A 13,692-nucleotide genomic window follows, 5' to 3' on the forward strand; every position below is an offset into this window, starting at 1 on the left:
TGCACATCATCTACAAGGATGTTCCCAGTTAAAGTGTTTTATTTTTGTTGTTTTTAAAAGCCGCTTGGGGATTGAGGTAAAAGACTTCGGTTCTAGCTGGCGGAACGGTGTGGCCTTCCACTCTGTCATATATGCTATTCGCCCAGACCTGGTGGATATGGAGCTTGTAAAGAGAAGAAGCAACCGTGAGAACCTGGAGGAAGCCTTTACTGTGGCAGAGAATGAGCTGGGCATCCCACGCCTCCTAGATCCTGAAGGTGTTTTTGTCTTGTCCTGACTGATCCTGACTCATTCTGACATTTCATTAAATGTCTGCTTTGACATACAAGAAGACATAATAGATTTGTTAGGTAGGCTGCAGTATTTGATATATTTTACTGCCAGCTTGCAGGCCTGATTATTAGCACATACAACTTCATATATAATCTATGCTGCTCTAGGAGGATGAAGAAACTGGCCTGACATAATTACTGGATTTGTTAGCATGCTAAATATAATCTAATTCTTTGGGGACTGAGGATCTTTCTTATGCGTGCTGCACTGCATTTTTTGACTTGACCGACACACTTTTATTAATCATGTTTATCCATCACATTCTTTAGATTGTCTAGTTTTGTTCTTTAACGTTTGTGTTTTCCGCAGATGTGGATGTGGATAAGCCTGATGAGAAGTCCATAATGACCTATGTGGCTCAATTCCTTAAGCACTACCCAGACCCCCACCAGTCTGAGACAGATGGACAGCAAGAGGAGGTTTGCTTTAGAGCCTTGCACCAAATGTCACCTGCACGCTTGTGTACTTACTAAAATTATGTAACTGCTTGCTGTTACTTAATCATGTCCCTGTGGCGCTTGTTTACCATGCAGTCCAACCCATCACAGGAAAGATTCTAGCCTCAAACCCGCTCTCCATGCTTCATATGCTCACTTTGTCATCTATCTTGTGCATTTGTAGCTGCTTCTTCGTTCCATTCCAACTTTTGCCCTCTCTATCCCCATGCTGCAGGTAAGTGCTGAGCTCACGTTATGTCTGCATGCATCCTGATTTAGTGTCTGCGGTGGACTCTCCCTCCATTCTCTCTTCTCGCTGTTTTGCTCTCTTTTCCTTTGTCTTTTTCCGCTAACATCTTGACGGTGTTGTGTTTGCATCTCTCTGTGTGCCTTGCTTTCCTGGACAGTATGATCCTCAAGACATTGAGCTAATGCTTGAGGTATGTGTTTGTTCTTGGTGATTAGTAACTGTGTGAAACATGTCTAATGAAATGGCAAATTGCTTACGCCTTCCTTTTTTGGTCTAATTCTGAGGATATTATTTTAAAATGTTTTCATCACTTTTAGGGAGTGCTATCTGGGATTTTCTTGTGTGTGAATGTAGCTACTTAGATACAGAGAGATTGGTAATGAGGCATGGAGGTTGAGTAAAGATGTATGCGTGTGTTCAGAGAGAGGAAAGAAAGATTCTACGGGAGTGGAAGGCCTGGCTGGATCAGCTGGAGAGAGACATACTCCGTGCACAAGGAGCAGAGGGCAACCTCACTGACAAATATCAGGTAACTCAGCTGATACTGCAGACTGATAGCACACATGGGGTTTCTGCTCTCTGAAATATTGAAGACTAGAGCATACCTATTTATTTTGTTTATCAGGCCTTCAAGAACTTCCGTGTGCAGTATGAGCTGAGGAAAAAGCAGATAGAGACTCTGCTGCAGCCTGTGCATAAGGACGGTAAACTGTCTGTGGACCAGGCAGTGGTGAAACAGGCATGGGAGCAGGTGTCTGTCCGGGTACGTGTCTCACATCATATGATCCATCTGTTTAAAGACAAAAAGCCACTTTTTGAACTTCTCTTGTTGCTCATTGCTGCAAAAGTAAGCTGTCATTCATTGTTATAAGATGTACTGTAAAATGGAGCAGCGGCCATTCACTCACAATATGTTCATGGTGAAGGAGCAGATACACAGAGAGAGTTTTGTATAGAGGAACACAGTGCTCCAGTGAATTCACTACAGTATGTCTACAAGCCAACAAAACAGTCATGTGGAGTAGACACTTGTTAACTGAAATAAGGCTCTCTGAACAGTTTACTGTATTAAAAGCATAACATTCCTTTTAATGAAATTGTTGCTCTGCTTTGTAGCTTCTGGACTGGCATATCCATCTGGATAAGTCTCTGCCAGGTCCCCTGGGAGCGATTGGGGCCTGGCTGCATCGGGCAGAATTCGCTCTCAGAGAAGACATTCCCATTCAACAGGCCCATGATGAGACGGCCAACATCATCCACAGGAAGCTGGAGCAGCATAAGGTGTGATATGCTGGAAATATTAACTATTCGGCCTCCTGTTTTCTCTTTTGGGGCGGCACAGTGGAGGTGCTGGAGGTAATGTTCCTAGGATAGGCCTAGTGTGACCCTGACAAGGATAAAGAGGTTCCTGAAAATAAATGAAAGAATGAATGTTTTCTGATTCTACACCACAGGTTTATTTATAATCTGAGGCATATGCATGAAAAGTACAGGTTAGATCTGCGCATAGGACTGTTTTTTTTAATCCCACTCCTGCCTAGTCCTGTAGTAATTTCTGTTTGGACCATGCCACAATATTTTAATAGTATGAACTCAAATTCCCCAAATATAAACAAATAAGTAATTTCAGCAATGAAACAGACACATTTATAACATTTATAATTTTTGCTACTGGCTTAGGCAATAACAAGCCAGGAGCAGTCTGACCAAATCTGAATAAAATTTGGCTGGTGAAATTGCCAGTTCACTTTAATGCAAAAGGATGCTGGAATGTGAAAAACAGAATGTGAATTTACTTCCGACTCTGGCTAATTTCACTTCTGAGTTTACCTAGATGAATCATAATCATATTAAGCATGAGGCAAAAGAAAACTAGCAGATTATGGTAGAGCCTTTCTAAAAAAATTAAAATAAAGTGGAAGAACTGGTAATTATTAAGTAGTAGTTACACTAATTATGTGCTAGTTATCTTATATTTCTAATTTCTAAACACCTGGACATACCTGCATAAGAATAATGGTTTCTTTGGGTCTCACAGGAATCCAGTCCCAGTGTAGTACAAGGTAATAACTGACTACTGATGCTGTCATTTTTGTTCTTCCAGGAGGTGCTAATAAATCTGGAAGGGCACAGGCAGACATTTCAGCAGATTCACAGGGATAGAGCAGTTAACGGTGTACCAGTACCACTTGAACAGCTCCAAGATATGGCAGAAAGGTCAGCTCTGCTTCTCATCAGGCTTGCTGAGATTGTCAGCACACATAGCTAGCATTTTATTAAAATACTACTCTCCACAGATTCAATTATGTGTCCACCTCATCTCATGTTCACCTAATTAAACTGGAATTCTGGGAAATGAAGTATCGTCTCATGGCATTCCTTATCCTGGCTGAGTCTAAGCTCAAGTCTTGGATCATCAAATATGGCCGACGGGATTCTGTGGAGTTGCTTCTACAGAACTACATTGTGAGTCCAGTCTGAAAAAAAATCTGATCCAGAACACATAAAACATGGATCATCATTAAACGTTTCTTCTCTACAGGCATTTATTGAGGGTCACAAGTTCTTTGAGCAGTATGAGACAACATTTCAGACCCTTAAACAAGCTGCAGACATCTACATTAAGTCTGATAGCTCAGGTAAAGTTAACCAATAATTTAATTTTCTCCTTGTGCTGCAGAATGATTCTTCTGTTATAATCACTTGCTGATCCGTAGTGGTACTATTTCTTATGATGTCTTGAACCAAACTGGTGTGGTACCGCATAGTGTGTAAAAATATTTTCCAACAATTTCCTATACAGCCATTTTTCTTCAACTGCAATTGCTTGTGTTTATAATAGTAGTTCTGTTCTTTAATTCTGTTCATTGGTGTTGAGATATTTGACCTGATAGGGAGGCCCCTATCCATATAGGCTGTATATATCAGGGCCTAATTGTCCATCTCATATTCTAGGCTGTAGAATCTCCCGGAGAGGTATGTCTAAAGAAACGTAGGCAGCCGCTACTACACCCTTAGACACAATAATCAGCGTGCACTCTTCTATAATTCACTGTGCACTAATACTGAATCTTTTAATCCAATTCTACTCATATAGTTTCGCTCTACAATATATCTAACATGTTAACAACTACTGCCAACTCACTACAATGTAGCTCTAATTACTTGGTACATCATGCTGTTTTATTGTAACCATGACCAGGATATTGTTTACTGAAAATGAAGATTATATTGTATTACATACTTTGCATGACTTATAATCTAAATATTTTAAATGATGCTCTCAGTAGTATTTTGTAACATTTTTCATGTTTCTTTATTTTCTGTATTATTAATGGCAGAATATTTCAAAATATTTCTTTAGTGTGTGAATGCACTCAAAAGATGCTATGTGGTTTCAGCTGAGGAGTGTGAGGGGATGAATAAGTTCTTAAGTGAAACGATGGCACAGTGGAGAAACTTGTCAGTGGAGGTGCGCAGTGTGCGCAGCATGCTGGAAGAGGTTATCTCCAACTGGGAGAAATACAGCAGCAAAGTGGCCAGTCTGCAGGCCTGGCTGGAGGACGCTGAGCAGATGCTCAACCACTCGGAAAATGATAAACGTGTATGTATAGAAAAACCAACCAGGGAATACGATGTAACATATACATCCGGTTGCCACAATTTATTGTCAGGTTGATATGGCATGTGAATTCTCTGATTTTCTTTGTTTTCTTCTGCTGACAATGTTTTTGCAACTGTAATATTTAGCATTGCACTTTTACACGTTTGACTTCCAACCTTTGCTCAGCTGTGACAGTTTTTTGCCAAATGCCTCCAATTTTTTGATGTAACTGCTAGACAACCCTTGGTCATAGTTGAAAACCTTCACTGAGTTTGAGTTTGGAGTCTTGTATCCTTTGTAGGAATTCTTCCGGAACCTTCCACACTGGATACAGCAGCACATGGACATGAACGATGCAGGGAACTTCCTGATTGAGACTTGTGATGAGACTGTGTCTAGAGACCTGAAGCAGCAGCTACTCCTCCTCAATGGTAGATGGAGGGAGTTGTTTGTCAAAGTCAAACATGTATGTGCTATTTACCCTGCTGGTTCACTGTTTAAATTACATCACTCAATACATGGTCTACAATTCAAGTTGGATTCCATGTCCTGCAGATGAGATTAAATCCCACAATTGTCTCCACATGCAGTACGCAAGAGCAGATGAAGTGGACAAGCTAAGGAAAGACTATGAGGATGGCATCTTAGCTTTAAAGATTTTTGTAGATACATCCAACGAGAGGATGAATACTCCTGTCCAAGTGTCCTTTTTGAACATAAGAACATTTCTTCAAGACATTGAGGTAAAAATGACATCCAAGAGGTATTAATAAAAAATTCTTTTCCCACAGATATTTAAATTTTAAATGTTTATTTCCACAGGATATCAAACATAAAGTGCCCTCAATGGAGGCAGTGTATAAAACAGCCACACGCAACGCCCAGCAGCTGACCAAAGACACTTCACAGGAAGAGATCACAGACATGCTGGGTGTCATGGAAACCATTAAAGAGGAGCTTAGCAAGGTGCTTGTCTCATGCAATGTTCAGCCCTGGTATTAACGTCCATCTTGGGTATTCTAATTAGCAGAGACTGATAGCCATTCAAAGATAGTATTTTCCTGTGTCTTGACGCATCTGCAGTGACCACTCATGATCACATTTGGGGTGCAAAAGCAACCCAAAGTCATTTCAAAACCAGACCCAAAACAAAACCAAAAGAAAACACAAAATCTTTATATTTAGCCATTGGATGGCATTTCCCAATTAAATCACATCGGTCATACCGCTCACATTGGTCGATTAAAAGCTACTCATGCTGTCATCTAGTGTTTTGTGCACATTTTGCACTGTCCACTTGTGATCCAATCACCTGACACAGATGTTCACATCAAATGTGAACAGGGCCTCAGTGTCTAATTTGCTCTATTACATCAAACAGGTCACTTTGTCACATTGTCACCTTTTTACTGTCTCACTAACATTGTTATGACCCTTCTTGATTTTAGATAAGGGAGAAGGTTGTGCCTTTGCAGAGGGATTCACAGGCCTTGCTGCCTCCTTTAGAAGAAATGGAGAAGCACATCACTGGGTTTTATCAGTCTCTGGAGAAGGCTAGTCGCATTACCAGTGCACGCGAGTCTGAGACACCAGGAGACTTCCAACAGAAGTGTCAGGTGATTAAGGTCATGGGTCACAAATACTGTAGCATATACTGCAAAGTGACGTACATATATGGCCCACATAAAATGTCTACAAGTGAAAGTGAGTTCTGATTTGGGACTGCCTTTATCTTTCTTTGTCTTACTATAGGAACTTGTGACATACCAGCAAAGCTGTAAAAAATGTCTTACAGTGATAGATAAGAACCATCAGATCATAATGAAAGCCCTAGAAGGCAGTAAAACATTGAGGCACCTGGATACATCTCTGCTGCAAAAGAGAGTAGTAGAGCTTCAGGCCTCCTCCCAGGTAAGCATTATTCCATTTTCCTTAAAGGAATTGGGGGATGTGGTCGTCAACAAAGTTGGCTTGGCTAGTTAGCCACCTATGGCTATGTCTCAATCAGCTCCATAGCTCTGTAGGTAGTGAATCAGTATATCGTGTACACAAGTTCGGGCACAGGTAAGGACCCTGGCTCACTGCATATTGAGACATTGATAAATTAATTTCCGGCAACACGATTATGTACTTGTGTCGTCAAATGTCTCCAAAAATTAAAAACTTTGTTTTATATGTCATACAGATTTATAGAACGTCAAATAAAGTAAAAAAACAAACAAACAAAAAAAACAGAAGTAATCATTTGAGAGCTAGAACAACAATAACAAGCTACTTACATTTGTAGATGGAAGTTGGCTGAGAGTTTGTCTGGAGTGGAGGGAATGTTCTAGTGCACTGGAAGGATTTTGGGATTGAGACAGCCCTTAAAATCCCTGATCAGTGCCCTGACTAGGGAGCTGGTCAGGAACTAGGGAGCTGGTTGAGACATACCCTATGAGGTGACAAGCACGAGGTCTTTTGTTGAGGACAGTGGTATTAGTGTAGGGTTCCAAAGCTTCAGCTTCTATCTGTTGTGAGTATAATCCTTTATACCATATAGTTTAGTCCTTTTTATAGAAGTTTAGTCCTTTAGTCTGTCCAGAGAGCTGGACAGAGTAAAGGACTGAAGTGCTACTGCACCAGTCCCTTTAGGCAGTTATCAAGCAATTCCATTGGCACGACTATCAGCAGGTGGTCAAATGGCATTGTGGATAATAAAGGAAACTGTTAATCAGATGAAAATATACCAACATGTTGATGACATTTAAACCCCTAAATCAACTTGGAATGTTTTTACAAAGGAAAACTTGGACACCAGGTTAGATTGTGTATTAATTATAAATATTGAAATGCAAGATGTTCAGGGTGGATTTTTCATTAAAGAAACAAAGAATTCATAGGGGGCAATCAGTTGAAAATATGCAAGCAATATTGAACATTTTAAAAATGTATTCGTCCATACTAAATATCTAATTTTCTAAAACAACATATTTGTGACATGGGTAATCCATTTCAATGCAGAATTTTATAGTGTGTATTGATATGCCTATAGGCTATGGTAGAAGAGACCACTGAGTGGAAGAAGCACGTGGAAGCCAACAGCAGCATGATGAAGCGGTTTGAAGAGTCTCGTCTGGAGCTGGAGAAGGTTCTTAAAGTAGCCAGAGGTTGCATGACAGAGAGAGGAAACCCAGAGGACCTGCTAAAAAAGCACACAGTAAGAGGAAAATCTCTATTAAATCTGTTATGAAGGGCTAAAGTAGGTCAAGGCAAGTGCAAAATTAGCACCTCATTCAGTCAAACATAGAAATACTGTTTATTGTGAAATAAACAAGTTGTAAATGTAATTTTTTTGTTGACTATTTTTGCAGGAGTTCTTTTCACAGCTTGATGAGCGAGTCCTTAATTCATTTCTGAAGGCCTGTGATGAACTTACTGATATTCTGCCTGAACAAGAACAGCAGACTCTACAGGAAACAGTCAGAAAACTGCACAAACAGTGGAAGGTTAGGTGACCTTTTTAACATGAAGCTACAAACAAAACACCCCCCCCCCCCATCCCCACCCCGCCCTTAGGCCTCTATTTGTGTAAATAAATGTTAATAATTTTCGTTGGCACTAGACACATTAGTAGAGGTCAGTAACATAGAGTTAAAACATTCAGAAATTGTAGGAAGTTGTGTCTAAAAGCCTTATTTCTGTCCTCAGGATGTACAGACAGAGATCCCATACCACCTCCTACAACTGAAAGTGGAGGTGGAGCGCAATCGTTTGATGGCCTCTCTGCAGGAGTGTGAAGCTGAACTGGCTCGAGAGAATCGCAGCCTGCCAGGCATGGGCAGTGAGAGACTGGTGAAAGAACACAGGGTGAGAGTCTCTCAGGCATAAAAATGATTTTCCTTATTGTTTGATTCATTAAATTGAATACATAGCATTATGGGTACCTTGTTACAAAAGGAACTTTGCATTACATCATGCAATTTTCAGAGAGCAGGTGGTTCTGATGCCAGGTTTCTGCATATAGGCTTTTTTCAGGGACAAGGGCCCTCAGATGCTGTGTGTGAAGCGATTGCAACATATGGAGGATCTCTGTTTGAAGCTGACAGACAGTGAGCAGGCACGCCAAACTCTGGAAAAATCTAGAACTGCATTTGCTGAGGTTCAAGATGAGATAGAGAGCACTCATCAGAAACTCATGCAGCACCCTGACAAATGGAAAGAGTTTAACACCAGGTGAGAATTTTCTCTTTTTTTTGATATTGTATCATAATTGCAGTCAAGCCCCATTTTTGATGCATCACCAATTTGGTGCATATAGGGCCTGTAAGATCTGCTCTTAGTCACAATGACTGAGTGCTAATATGGATTACACATGTGCCTGGTATTTTATGTTCTATGAACATTATGTGAATTGTGAATTTTGTGTTCTATGAATCGGTACAGATTTTCTGAACTGGCTGCCTGGCTGTCTTCGAAGGAAAGCCAGCTCAGGCTTTTGCGAAACCGTGCTAGTGACCCCAGTAAACTCAGGGAGGTGAAATCCACTATAGAGGTAAGAAAAAGCAAGATGTGAGAATGTGGGTATACATTATATTAGACCAAAGCAGCTCTGTAATTTTCTTCCATTCGCCTACAGAGTCTAAGGAATGATGCAGAGCTACAGGAAGGAAATGTGAGCTGGCTGAAATCTCGTCTGGCTGTTCTAATAGAAATCAGCACTGTGAGTGATGCCCAACGGCAGGCCGCTGTCCTCACCAAACTGTCCACTGACTTCAAGAGCCTTCTCAGTTCCCTCTCTGAGGTAAGACCCATCAAGGCAAGTGAGCTGCAAGGGCTGCTAGTCCCTTACAGTTATTAATAAATCATTCTTGATTCTTAATTAATCAACTTCCCATCTTCATACGAACCATTAATATATATATATATATATGTGTGTGTGTATATATATACATCATTCATATTTTGCTCCTTTTGATCCTATTGGTTCAATGTGAACACTGTTCAAACTGTGTTTATGCAGTCTGAGAAGGTGGCATTGGCAGTTGGAGATTGTGTGCAGTTCCAGGAGGAAGTGAAGAACACTCTGGATGAACTAACACAAGGTCAGCAGGAGCTGCAGGCAGAGGTAACCAAGATCCTGAACTCTGAGTCTGCAAAAGAAGCTCAGCAACTGCTGCTCATTCACCAGGTACTGTAATTTCATATCTTATAGATTGTGTTATTAATTCATAATTAATGTTTATGGCCTACTAAAATCCTAGGTCTTTTCTTTGGTTTATGTTGATCTTTTCTACTTTTCTACCTTATAGCAACAATTGAAACGTTTGCGACTCAAAAGGAGGGACATGCAGCAGCAGATCAGCCGAGGCCAGCAACTCCAGGTTCAGGAGGGCCTGGGGGAGAGCCTTCAGGATGACCTGCACAAATTAGATACCAGCCTGAGCCAGATGGACCAAAGCATGGAGGCACAGGAACAGAGTCTAGAAGTGAGTTAAGGCAATATATGTCCTCTGGAAGGTAACATGCCCTGTTTCAATTATATATATATATATATATATATATATATATATATATATATATATATATATATATATATATATATATATACACACACACACATATACAGTGAGGGAAAAAAGTATTTGATCCCATGCTGATTTTGTACGTGTGCCCACTGACAAATAAATTATCAGTCTATAATTTTAATGGTAGATTTATTTCAACAGTGAGAGACAGAATAACAACAAGAAAATCCAGAAAAACGCATGTCAAAAATGTTATAAATTGATTTGCATTTTAATGAGGGAAATAAGTATTGACCCCCTCTCAATCAGAAAGATTTCTGGCTCCCAGGTGTCTTTTATACAGGTAACGAGCTGAGATTAGGAGCACACTCTTAAAGGGAGTGCTCCCAATCTCAGCTTCTTACCTGTATAAAAGACACCTGTCCACAGAAGCAATCAATCTATCAGATTTCAAATTCTCCACCATGGCCAAGACCAAAGAGCTCTCCAAGGATGTCAGGCACAAGATTGTAGACCTACACAAGTCTGGAATGGGCTACAAGACCATTGCCAAGCAGCTTGGTGAGAAGGTGACAACAGTTGGTGCGATTATTCGCAAATGGAAGAAACACAAAAGAACTGTCAATCTCCCTCTGCCTGGGGCTCCATGCAAGATCTCACCTCGTGAAGTTGCATTGATCATGAGTGAGGAATCAGCCCAGAACTACACGGGAGGATCTTGTCAGTGATCTCAAGGCAGCTGGGACCATAGTCACCAAGAAAACAATTGGTAACACACTACGCCGTGAAGGACTTCAACGCCCGCAAGGTCCCCCTGCTCAAGAAAGCACATATACATGCCCGTCTGAAGTTTGCCAATGAACATCTGAATGATTCAGAGGACAACTGGGTGAAAGTTTTGTGGTCAGATGAGACCAAAATGGAGCTCTTTGGCATCAACTCAACTCGCCGTGTTTGGAGGAGTAGGAATGCTGCCTATGACCCCAAGAACACCATCCCCACCGTCAAAAATGGAGGTGGAAACATTATGCTTTGGGGGTGTTTTTCTACTAAGGGGACAGGACAACTTCACCGTATCAAAGGGACGATGGACGGGGCCATGTACCGTCAAATCTTGGGTGAGAACCTCCTTCCCTCAGCCAGAGCATTGAAAATGGGTCGTGGATGGGTATTCCAGCATGACAATGACCCAAAACACACGGCCAAGGCAACAAAGGAGTGGCTCAAGAAGAAGCACATTAAGGTCCTGGAGTGGCCTAGCCAGTCTCCAGACCTTAATCCCATAGAAAATCTGTGGAGGGAGCTGAAGGTTCGATACCAAACGTCAGCCACGAAACCTTAATGACTTGGAGAAGATCTGCAAAGAGGAGTGGGACAAAATCCCTCCTGAGACGTGTGCAAACCTGGTGGCCAACTACAAGAAACGTCTGACCTCTGTGATTTCCAACAAGGGTTTTGCCACCAAGTACTAAGTCATGTTTTGCAGAGGCGTCAAATACTTATTTCCCTCATTAAAATGCAAATCAATTTATAACATTTTTGACATGCGTTTTTCTGGATTTTTTTTGTTGTTATTCTGTCTCTCACTGTTCAAATAAATCTACCATTAAAATTATAGAATGATCATTTCTTTGTCAGTGGGCAAACGTACAAAATCAGCAGGGGATCAAATACTTTTTTCCCTCACTGTGTATATATATATATATATATATATATATATATATATATATATATATATATATATATATATATACATACAGTATATCCAACATTATTCTAAAATGGATTCATTTTTGTCAACAAGGGGTAAAGATTTTCTTTATACTTGAGAATTTTAAGAGAAACTTTCCATAACCGCTCTTCTTCACTGTGCCTATAGGCAACACTGTCTTCTTGGCAGGAGTTTGACAGCCAGCAAGCGGCAGTAGGGGAGTTTGTGAGCAGAGTACGCTCAGTCAGAGAGAGAGAAATGACTTTCAGTAGCCCAGAGAGCTTAACAACAGAACTGAAACAAACTAAGGTGAATTTACACTTAAAATGGTTTTTGGAAATTCATTTATTTTGCCTTTCTATATTTGTATATAGATTTTTGCTTCATCCTTAATATATCATACTGACTACTTTAGGAGCTGCTGAAACAGAGTGAGACTGAGGCAGAGGTGGTGAACACACTACTAAAGAGGGCTGCAGAGATCCAGCTTGGTCCTAAAAATGCTTCTCTGCTCCATACACAAGCTCACTCCCTCAGTGACCAACTGGACAAAACTGTGGCAAGCCTCAAGAAAGAGTAATACTTTTATTTAAACATGCATTACTTTAATGTGAAATTTACATTAGTGTCATGTAAATATAACCACAAACACAGTAATAGCCACTATTCCTCAAATTGACACTGCTTCTGACTTTAGGGGTTTTTTTGGTGTTATTTCTTCTTCTTCTTCCTCTTCTTCTTCTTCTTATTATTAATATTTATGGTAAATGAACTTTACTTTGCAGGTTTTGAGACTGTAATTTGTAATTAATTTGTGAACTTCCTTATTATGGTCGTTGATACGTCATAGGCAAATCTATGTGCCAACTTTATCTAGCCTTAATTTTGTGTATAAATGCTTTGGCTTAAAGTACAATATAATACTTGCTGTGCAATTAGACTACTAGACCAGCAAGTCCATAACATTGTAGCAGATTATAATTGAAGGTGTTCACAAATAAATAGAAAGTGTGAATGTGTGTTTTGAATATAAGCTTATTTTTTTTCAAACTGACATTTCACCAGAGTGTGAATTGACTTAATTAGCAACATCAGCATTACAATTAACAGAAAATGTGTCTATGTGGAAAAAAATCCCATTCAATCAAGAACTAGATTATTGTTATCTATAAGCTGTAATGTTTGGGGTCATGTTTTGTATGCTGTCTGGTTTTAGTGTGAAGACTTTTGAGGACATAAAAAATCAGTGGGAGTCATTTGGGAGTGAGTTTGATGCTTTCTCCTCATGGATCTCTGAGAAGGAAAAGGAGCTTGACTCGCTAAAAAGCTCTAATGAACCACTGGAGCAGCAGATCAGTACTGCTAAGGTACGGTTAAGGTTTCAGTATGTAGTATATTTTACATTTTATATCATTGAATTATAATGTTTTGTTCTTCTTTCCTTTGGTGGCCAGGCTGTGACAGCAGAGCTACAGGAGCGAGCAGAAATTCTGTCCCAACTAGAAGACAGAGCTCAGGCTCTATCCCAGTTTGTATCATCAGGAGAATCTGCACGAATCAAAGCTCGCCTGACACAGATTGGCAGGTACTGGGAGGAACTTAAGGAGAGCATGGAGCATCTGAATGGACAGTTGGAAGATAGCGCTAATCACCAGCAAAAGTTTAATACAAACCTTCAACAGGTAGATTTAGGTTAAATTTTTTTTAGCATAGTACCTCATGAGAAATCAGAAAGGTGTGTATATATATATATATATATATATATATATATATATATATATATATATATATATATATATATAATAAAAATTAATATTATTTGCTCAGTCTCTGACTCCAATTCATTTCAA

General features: G+C 40.0%; 1 protein-coding gene across 10 annotated transcripts in view; it reads left to right on the forward strand.

Annotated features, from left to right (window-relative positions):
• Nucleotides 1-13,692, forward strand: part of syne1b (spectrin repeat containing, nuclear envelope 1b) — a 79,770-nt gene that overhangs the window by 13,547 nt on the left and 52,531 nt on the right. For 7 of the 10 annotated variants that reach the window (XM_053682902.1, XM_053682905.1, XM_053682906.1 and 4 more), the window contains 27 exons: nt 61-257; nt 643-752; nt 1,442-1,549; nt 1,646-1,783; nt 2,137-2,301; nt 3,125-3,237; nt 3,318-3,486; nt 3,563-3,659; nt 3,976-3,996; nt 4,422-4,624; nt 4,926-5,090; nt 5,215-5,367; nt 5,447-5,590; nt 6,073-6,240; nt 6,377-6,535; nt 7,659-7,823; nt 7,978-8,112; nt 8,315-8,473; nt 8,631-8,839; nt 9,050-9,158; nt 9,243-9,407; nt 9,627-9,794; nt 9,916-10,092; nt 12,011-12,151; nt 12,258-12,418; nt 13,059-13,209; nt 13,297-13,524. In XM_053682902.1, the coding sequence (XP_053538877.1) occupies nt 61-257; nt 643-752; nt 1,442-1,549; nt 1,646-1,783; nt 2,137-2,301; nt 3,125-3,237; nt 3,318-3,486; nt 3,563-3,659; nt 3,976-3,996; nt 4,422-4,624; nt 4,926-5,090; nt 5,215-5,367; nt 5,447-5,590; nt 6,073-6,240; nt 6,377-6,535; nt 7,659-7,823; nt 7,978-8,112; nt 8,315-8,473; nt 8,631-8,839; nt 9,050-9,158; nt 9,243-9,407; nt 9,627-9,794; nt 9,916-10,092; nt 12,011-12,151; nt 12,258-12,418; nt 13,059-13,209; nt 13,297-13,524 (4,078 nt within the window). The remainder of the gene's footprint in view (nt 1-60; nt 258-642; nt 753-1,441; nt 1,550-1,645; nt 1,784-2,136; nt 2,302-3,124; nt 3,238-3,317; nt 3,487-3,562; nt 3,660-3,975; nt 3,997-4,421; nt 4,625-4,925; nt 5,091-5,214; nt 5,368-5,446; nt 5,591-6,072; nt 6,241-6,376; nt 6,536-7,658; nt 7,824-7,977; nt 8,113-8,314; nt 8,474-8,630; nt 8,840-9,049; nt 9,159-9,242; nt 9,408-9,626; nt 9,795-9,915; nt 10,093-12,010; nt 12,152-12,257; nt 12,419-13,058; nt 13,210-13,296; nt 13,525-13,692) is intronic. The other 3 variants (XM_017476132.3, XM_053682908.1, XM_017476124.3) reach the window with 1 other exon arrangement.

Source organism: Ictalurus punctatus, chromosome 9 (assembly GCF_001660625.3).
Source record: "Ictalurus punctatus breed USDA103 chromosome 9, Coco_2.0, whole genome shotgun sequence".
Lineage (NCBI taxonomy): Eukaryota > Metazoa > Chordata > Actinopteri > Siluriformes > Ictaluridae > Ictalurus > Ictalurus punctatus.